Source organism: Neofelis nebulosa, chromosome 4 (assembly GCF_028018385.1).
Source record: "Neofelis nebulosa isolate mNeoNeb1 chromosome 4, mNeoNeb1.pri, whole genome shotgun sequence".
Taxonomy (NCBI): domain Eukaryota; kingdom Metazoa; phylum Chordata; class Mammalia; order Carnivora; family Felidae; genus Neofelis; species Neofelis nebulosa.
In genome coordinates, this window is record NC_080785.1 from 161,367,946 (window position 1) to 161,376,771 (window position 8,826).

The 8,826-nt window shown below is 48.0% G+C and overlaps 1 protein-coding gene across 1 annotated transcript; it reads left to right on the forward strand.

Moving 5' to 3' along the window:
• Positions 1 to 538: 538 nt before the first annotated feature.
• On the forward strand, positions 539 to 6,556 carry LOC131510607 (zinc finger protein 791-like). Its single transcript, XM_058727939.1, has 5 exons — positions 539 to 1,341; positions 1,937 to 2,063; positions 2,735 to 2,795; positions 3,591 to 5,170; positions 5,981 to 6,556. Exons 1-4 carry the CDS (start codon positions 1,339 to 1,341, stop codon positions 5,155 to 5,157), a joined length of 1,758 nt encoding a protein of 585 aa, XP_058583922.1. The 5' UTR covers positions 539 to 1,338; the 3' UTR covers positions 5,158 to 5,170; positions 5,981 to 6,556.
• Positions 6,557 to 8,826: the final 2,270 nt, after the last annotated feature.

Genomic DNA, 8,826 nt, shown 5'->3' on the forward strand with positions numbered 1-8,826 from the left:
TTTTTCTTTTGATGAGGTCCCAGTAGTTCATTTTTGCTTTGGTCTCCCTTGCCTCCGAGAGACGTGTTGAGTAAAAAGTTGCTGCGGCCGAGGTCAGAGGTTTTTGCTTGCTTCCTCGAGGATTTTGATGGCTTCCTGTCTTACGTTTAGATCTTTCATCCATTTTGAGTTTGTTTTTGTGTCTGGTGTAAGAAAGTGGTCCAGGTTCATTTTTCTGCATTCTGACTTCAGTGTTTGATGCTTGCTCCCAGCTTGGAAGCTCATCCCTCCTTCTTCCTCTTGTGGTCCACATCTATCCAAGGCAGTAAGAAAGCCTTAGTGCTTCCTGCTTTGGCAATGGCAAGAGATTCAGTCCACAGAAGCCCCTACCCTTGTGTGTGAACTTTTAGTCCACCCGTAACCTGATTAAAAAAAAAAAAAAAAAGTCCACGTGCTTTCCTTGCGCCCTCAAGCCACCTCATCCTGCTGGAGAGGCCTGCCTTCCTCCCCACAGACGCCAATTATGAAATCAACTCTCTCATACCCTATTGGCAGGATGTACTGCCTGCCATCAGCTTAGGGACTCCTATGCTTGGGTCCGGGCTGTTCCGCCTCCGCGCATCACACTGGAGCGCGTAAATGAGAGAAGCCGCGGGCGCTGCCTCTCGTGTGGCCGGTCGGGAAACTTCCTCCCGAAGTTGGACAGTGGAGATTTTATGTCCTTTTCGAGGAAAGCACTGCAGAATCCTTTACCTACTTGGTAATCATCAACAGATGCACAGTCAAACCATCGTGGACGTCCACGGACTCCCTCGCGGCCTGTAGTTCTTAGCCTGTTCCTCGAGGTCAGCGTGGGCCAGAGTACACGGTTACAGTTCGGCCAGAAAGAGCTCTTCTGGCACCTTCTCATCTCAGTATGTGTCCTAAAAATTGAGAAGCAGCCCTGAGGCTCATGTGTAGAGGGTCTTCGGGGAGATCTAAATTGTCATGCCTTTTGAGCATGTCCTGTCGTGCTGGGTTATCTAGCCCCTAACTTCTGAGTAACTTACTGGCTCCAGGAAATGGGTCAGGGAGAGGATGGAAAAACCGAGTGTAATAAATATCACACAAGTTAAAAGTGCTGCTTCTTGATGAGAATATGTTCATTTATCCAGCTGCCTCTGGCTACTTCTGATGGCCTGGAGTGCCTCAGGCCGATGTGACAAACTGATCCTTGTTACACGTTGGATTTCCACAGGCCTCCTGGACTGTCCGGTTTGGTGATGGGACTAGAAGAAACAGCTTCCGGTTCTTCACTGTGTTTTATTCATTAAAACCTCCTGCAGATCTGACCCCGTGCATCATGGAGTGCTGAGTTAAATGGTAGGTAATAAGGAAGGAGAGGAGTTTTTCTCAAAAGGAATTGGTGTGCTTAAAATAATACTTGTTTCATGTGTATAGCCTTTCTCTCATTTCTCCAAGGGGCTTCTAGACCCTGCCATTAGAGAACAGTAACATTTAAAGTGATCACAGTAGGGGCACCTGGGTGGCTCAGTCGGTTGAGCGTCCGACTTTGGCTCAGGTCATGATCTCAGGGTCTGTGAGTTCAAGCCCCGCGTCGGGCTCTGTGCCGACAGCTCAGAGCCTGGAGCCTGTTTCCGATTCTGTGTCTCCCTCTCTCTCTCTGACCCTCCCCGTTCATGCTCTGTCTCTCTCTGTCTCAAAAAAATAAATAAAGGTTAAAAAAAATTAAAAAAAAAATAAAGTGATCACAGTAAAAATGCGTAAGTAATTTGCATGTGTTCGTGATGTTGTTAAATTCCTGAGGAAGTGTGAACAGAGAATAAGTGTCTCATGAGCAAGACATAAATGTTTGGAGATCGCAGAATCGTACATAACCTTCCTGTAAATTGAGTATAAATCCCCAGTGCTGTCAGACTCCACGCATACTGCTGTAAACATATTTGTGATGTTTTAGGACTCAGTGACCTTTGAGGATGTGGCTGTGAACTTCACCCTGGAAGAATGGGCTTTACTGGATTCTTCACAGAAGAAACTTTACAGAGATGTGATGCGGGAAACCTTCAGAAACGTGGCCTCAGTAGGTAAAGATGATGATATTTTTTTTTTCTTTTTTTTAATGTTTATTTATTTATTTATTTATTTATTTATTTATTTTCAACGTTTTTTATTTATTTTTGGGACAGAGAGAGACAGACCATGAACGGGGGAGGGGCAGAGAGAGAGGGAGACACAGAATCAGAAGCAGGCTCCAGGCTCGGAGCCATCGGCCCAGAGCCTGACGCGGGGCTCGAACTCACGGACCGCGAGATCGTGACCTGGCTGAAGTCGGACGCTTAACCGACTGCGCCACCCAGGCGCCCCAATGTTTATTTATTTTTGACAGAGAGAGAGAGAGCGAGCGAGCATGAGTGGGGGAGGGGCAGAGAGGAAGGGAGACACAGAATTTGAAGTAGGCTCCAGGCTCTGAGCTGTCAGCACAGAGCCCGACGCGGGGCTTGAACTCACAGACCATGAGATCATGACCTGAGCCGAAATCGGACGCTCAACCGACTGAGCCACCCAGGCACCCTGATGATATTTTTTCTTACTTAACTTTGGCATTAGAGAACAAGTATTTCTTGCTCATCAATCTTGTTCTGACATGTGGAAAAAGAGTACATTGGTCAGCCTAAGCTCACCATAGATATAAAATCTGGTAATTTTTATATTAATTTCTAATAATTTGGATTTTTTTTTTCTGTCTGCATTTTAGAGAAAAAGTGGAAGGATCATGACACTGAATACAGGTGCAAAACCCAGGGGAGAAAAACAGGGTGAGTCGCACAATAGACAGCAGTGTCCCACATGAGAATCCTGCTATGTCGTGATTTTTTTTTTAATGTTTATTTAGTTTTGAGACAGAGACAGAGTATGAGCGGAGGAGGGGAAGATAGAGTGGGAGACACAGTATCCGAAGCAGATTCCAGGCTCCGAGCTATTAGCACACAGCCCGACGTGGGGCTCGAACTCATGAACCGCAAGATCATGACCTGAGCCAAAGTCATATGCTTAATCTACTGAGCCACTCAGGCGCCCCTGTCATGATTTTTTAAAAACCAAATTATTCAGCTTCAAATTTATCCTTAAATTTTTTTCACTGAAAACATTTACTTAAATGTGACATAGGGGTTCAGTGTTTGCAGAATGGTGCACTTGGAAACAGCATAAAGAATCCCTGTATGTTAATAATCACTGTTTACATAATAGCTGTGGTCAAGTCCTCTTTACAAAGCATTCAGTATATCAACTTCTCAGTCTATTCAGAAAGGGCAGGAAACCTTCATTTTGCTGTAAATTATAAAAATGTAATTCCAATAGGGACACCTGGGTGGCTCAGTTGGTTAAGTGTCTGACTTCAACTCAGGTCATGATCTTACAGTTCGTGAGTTCGAGCCCCACGTCAGGCTCTCTGCTGTCAGCACAGAGCCCACTTCAGAACCCCTGTCCCCCCATCTCCTCACCCCTCCCCTGCTCCCACCCAGAAATAAACGTTTTTTAAAAATAATTCCAATACCCTACTGAGTTATTAACAAAGACATCATTAATAATATGCTTCTCGATTTTTGCAGAAGTCCTACGGTAGGAAAACCTTGTGAAAGCAAAGAGGGTCGTCAGTGGGAAGAAACCATCAGCCAGATTCCAGATGTTAATCTGAACAAGAAAACTCCGTCTGGGGTAAAAGCACCTGAAGGTCGTCAGTGTGGAGAAACCACCGGCCAGACTCCACATCTTAGTCTGAGCACGAAAACTCCTTCTGGGGTAAAACCCCGTGACTGTGGCGTGTGCGGAAAAGTCTTTGTGACTCATTCATCCCTTACTAGGCACGTCAGATCGCACAGTGGGCACAGGCCATATGAGTACCGTGAGTACGAAGAGAAGCCATATAAGTGCAAGGAATGTGGGAAAGCCTTCAGTTCCCGCAAATCTGTTCACAGACATGAAAGGACTCACACTGGAGAGAAACCCTACGGATGTCAGGAATGCGGGAAGGCTTTCACGTGGCTCACAACTTTTCGAAGACACGTGATAACTCACACGGGAGATGGGCCCTTTAAGTGTAAGGACTGCGGGAAGGCTTTCAGTGGCTCCACGTCGTTGCGGACACATGAAAGGACGCACACTGGAGAGAAACCCTATCAGTGTAAACAGTGTGGGAAGTCCCTCAGGTCCCCGCTAGGCTTGCGAATACACGAAAGGAATCACAGCGGGGAGAAGCCCTACGAGTGTCCGCAGTGCGGAAAAGCCCTCAGTTGCCCCAGCTCCTTTCGAAGACACGAAAGGACTCACACGGCCGAGAAACAGTACGCATGTAAGCAGTGTGAGAAAACCTTCAGTTCTCCTCTGGGTTTGCGAATACATGAAAGAATTCACTCCGGGGAGAAACCGTATGAATGTAAGGAATGCGGGAAAGCCTTCGTCTCTCTGTCAAGCATTCGAACGCACATGATCACGCACACCGGCGACGGGCCTTACAAATGCAAGGAATGCGGGAAGGCCTTCATTTGCCCCAGTTCCTTTCGCTCCCACGAAAGGACACACACCGGAGAGAAGCCCTATGAGTGTAAGCAGTGTGGGAAAACCTTCAGTTGGCCCAGTTCCTTTCGAATCCACGAGAGGACTCACACAGGGGAGAAACCCTACGCGTGTAAGGAGTGCGGGAAAACCTTCATTTATCGCACCACCTTTCAGGGACACGTGAGAAAGCACACTGGAGAGAAACCCTATAAGTGTAAAGAGTGTGGGAAAGCCTTCATTTCTCCCTCGAGCGTTCGAACGCACATGATCACGCACACGGGAGATGGACCTTATAAGTGTAAGGAGTGCGGGAAAGCCTTCAATTTCCCCAGTTCCTTTCGCATCCATGAAAGGACTCACACGGGAGAGAAGCCCTACGAGTGTAAACAGTGTGGAAGAGCCTTCAGTTGTTACACGTCCTTCCGGACACATGAAAAAACTCACACTGGAGAGAAACCCTATGAGTGTAGGGAATGCGGGAAAGCCTTCATTTATCGCACTACCTTTCGAGGACACGTGAGAATGCACACGGGAGAGAAACCCTACAAATGTAAAGAATGCGGGAAAGCCTTCAGTCGTCCCAATTCCTTTCGAAGGCATGAAAGATCTCACACCGAGTAGAAGCCTCCTGAAGGTAAGCCGTGCGGGGAGAAACGTTTGCTCTTCATCCTTACGTGTGAAAACCCCCGCTGGAAAGAAACACGATAAATCTAAGAAGGCCTGACACAAATCAGTCCGTGTATAGTGTTCCAGAAAACTGTAACGTGAAAGAATCATTATAAAAGCTATAAATATATTGTCTTGATCAGCGCCTCATTCTTACGGCGGATCTCTGGACTCCGGGTATTTACTGCTTGCTTCCGGCAATGAACGCTGAGGTGAGAGAATTCTGCAAATACTCTTTAAGCGATAGACGATTGTTTTCTCCGTAAATCGATAACACTTACCTCTTTCCATTCTTGAGCTTGTTTGATCCAAGGGTGAAGTGAAGTGGTTTCTAAACAGGTTTAATTGTTATACGATGTTTCGATTGAATCCTGGATCAATGACATTGAGGTATTTGTTGGGATTTTCCTGCTGGCCATCTGTGTCAGCCGCCAGATATCCCTTACCCATCATGTATTCCATCATTCTTAGGAGAAAACCAATTCTTGTTTTGGCCAAAAGGGCCTTATCCCGTTTTCCCTGTTAGTAAAAAGACGGCATAAGTTTGCAAATATGCAGAGTTTATCTTGTAGCCTGATGTCTGTTCCCTTTGTCATTCCTTCTGGCTGGAATCTGAATAATCCACTTTGCATTAAGACAGACCTATCACTGGATAATAAAATGCAGAATTGGGAGATGGCTCTCTCACGTTCTGTTTTGTCACCTAGGGAATGAGACATTTTCTACAATCTGTGCTCTGTGATTCCATGTTAGAATTCACCTGTCGCCTCACTTGTAGGAGATCTGGAAGGTGGTACAGGAGGCGTCAGGTTTCAGAGCCACCATACAGAGAGACGGACGGATGCGCAGGAGCTTTGAGGATACCCGCTTGCAGCCTGTGTTCCCGATTCCCTGCCCTGCCAATCAAGAGTGCCCTCCATCTTCCCAGAGGTATAGGTTTCCACAGATACCTCCCCACGCTCCACATAAAAGGTCCGTCACCGTCTAGGGGACTGTGGGGATGTGCCCACCAGGCAACTAATTTGAACTTCCGTGGTTGGGAGTATTCCCTGATGCTCAGACTCTCCTCTCCTCTCTAGAGTATAGTCATACAAGCTCTTATTTGCACAGTGAACACCTTGTTCTGCTAATACCACGAGTGACCGTGTATTCCTGACTCCACTACGGTGACGCAGTCCATAGAACCACAGGTGACACTGCTCCTGACCCTGCCCTTCCCTGGAGGACTGGCGCCTTCCTCCCGTCAGGCAGGTTATGGAGGAGGGTTCCCTTTGCTCGCAGCTGTGCGTAATTCCTCGGTACGGTTTCGAGTATGTTTGAGCGTATGTGATTAAAAGCAGTGCATCTGTTGAAATGTTGTTTCTGAAAACATTTTATTAACTGTTTTAATACAGTCTGTATGCTAACAGAATAGAACAACCCCTGCGGGCAGTACACAGTCTTCCTGGACATGGAGGCTCTCGCAGGCCCTGAGCTGACGGTCCCACGCAGCCAGGCTTTCATTTTGCCTTGGGGCCCGAGTCCAGGCCTGCTTTCCCACAGAGACCTCCTCGTTGAAAAGATCTCGGTACCTACGGGACAGGAAGAAACGGGCCTTCTCGCATATCCCACCTCCGGGAGAAGGTGTGTTCCCCTGTGCTCCAAATGATGTAATCGTTCTCGAGGAGGCCACCCCTTTTCTAGACTCACTGGCCATTTGGGGAGGCCCCTGGGACCACGTGAATGACCGGGAGAGTTTGTGTACTTGATGGACCCTGTGCCGCCATCACACCTGATGAAGGAAGTCAACTGCAGAAATACTTTGTCCCCAGATCAGAGAGGCCATCCCTGATCAAAGACTGTGCAGATCGATTCCAGGCGGTCACGCTAGGGCTTACAGGACGCACTGGCCAGGAGCGCAACTCACCCGCCCATTTTTATGCATCCTTTGACCGTCGCCAGTGACCTTCTGTCTGGTCCCACCACCAGAAACCACTCCTTATCCAAGGTTGCCCCCTTTGGGATAAAGAACGCTAGGAATATCCTGAATCACAACGATGCAAGTACAAGTCAGGGTCCCTGCTAACTCTGCACATACATAAACTTCAAACTACAGAGGCTTTTTCAATACTCAGGGCAATAAATTAACTCCAGTTTCTGAGACTCCTGCTGACATCTCAGACATACTAATATTAAACTTGGCCCTGTGTGCCCATGAAATATGAAGCCACGGAGACCCCCCTCTACCCTAAAGCTCTAGGCAGAAGGCACAGGACTTCCTCTGACATGGCTAAAACAGTGACCGACCGGAGCACCTGTTGTGAAAAAAATCACACCACTGGTAATATAAACAGTGGACAGAATTCCCAGGCCAAGGAGGGGGTTATAGCCGGTGGAAAATAGACTGTATGCGGCCCCTTATCTCCTATGCAGGGTTGCTTCCTATGACCAGACCGTGTTAGGTACTGAGACATGCATGACTCACTCACCCTAACACACATGCCACTGATGACACCAAAACGCAAGGACTCATTCACTCCAGGCACTGATGTGATCAACTCCTTTCTCAAAAAAAGGGGGAGGAAGGAAAAAAACCCCGGACTACTGGACCCTTGCAAAAGGCATTCATTGGGAGTTGCCTATTTATTTATTTGCCCATCCCCCTGCCCACCTCCCCTCCAGCCATCGGGTGTGGGGCTTGCCTCCTATAAGCTCAGGCCACAGCCCTCACGGAAGCCAGAAAGGCTCATTTAGACAAACCTTGATGTCTTCTAAATGGGTCTTCCTGCTGCTCAAGGCCTTAGACTCCACCCTCGGTTTTGGGGCCCATGACCTTGTTTTTGTCATGTTTGCCGGCACCTTGTGATGAGAGGCCTTTCTGTACATGACCTTCATGTGAAAATGGTCATTTTCACAGGCCTGTGCAGTTACAATAGCGCCCACTCTCACTTCCCACCCCTGGACCTTCCTCCTAGCATCACCCGCACTCTGTACCCCGCGTGTCAACATTTTGGGCTCCCTTTTCCACAACAACCTCAGGGCCACCGCAACACAGACGGGAGGTCTTCGTACCAACGGCACTCGTGCAGTCATTGTCGGGGGAGTCACTGTCCACGCCCAGGGCACGTATGGTGTCATTCAATAGACGCTCATCACGGGTCCCAATGAAAAAGTGTCCAAACGCTCTAAGCACCTACCGAGGACAGCTAATGCTTTAGAGGCTTTGGGTGGAGGAAAACTGGGAGCTGTGGCAGCCGACTACTTGGCTTTGGGCGGTTTACTGGCCAGGCAGGGAGGGTTCTGTTCCCTTGAAGGGGCTGCTTGCTGCACGTGGGCACACAACACTGGCAAAGTGCCACCAATAACAACAAAGGAGACAACGGATGACGATAACCAACAACACTGCTAAAATAACCAGACAGAGCTCCAGAAGCCTATTGATACACCCGGATCTCTCCCAAAACCTCGGGATGACTAGATTCCAATGCTTTTTCAAAGATCCCTCATCTTTTTTTTTTTTCTATTATTTTTTTTTAAATGTTTATTTTGGGGAGACAGACTGGAAGCAGGGGAGGAGCAGAGAGAGAGGGAGACACGGACTCTGAAGCAGGCTCCAGGCTCTGAGCTATCAGCGCAGAGTCCGAC

Excerpts from the sequence above, each read along its gene's own strand:
- LOC131510607 (XM_058727939.1), top strand. Across the intron at positions 2,064-2,734 it reads CAGAAACGTGGCCTCAGTAG|AGAAAAAGTGGAAGGATCAT; the intron begins GTAAAGATGATG and ends TCTGCATTTTAG. Across the intron at positions 2,796-3,590 it reads ACCCAGGGGAGAAAAACAGG|AAGTCCTACGGTAGGAAAAC; the intron begins GTGAGTCGCACA and ends CGATTTTTGCAG.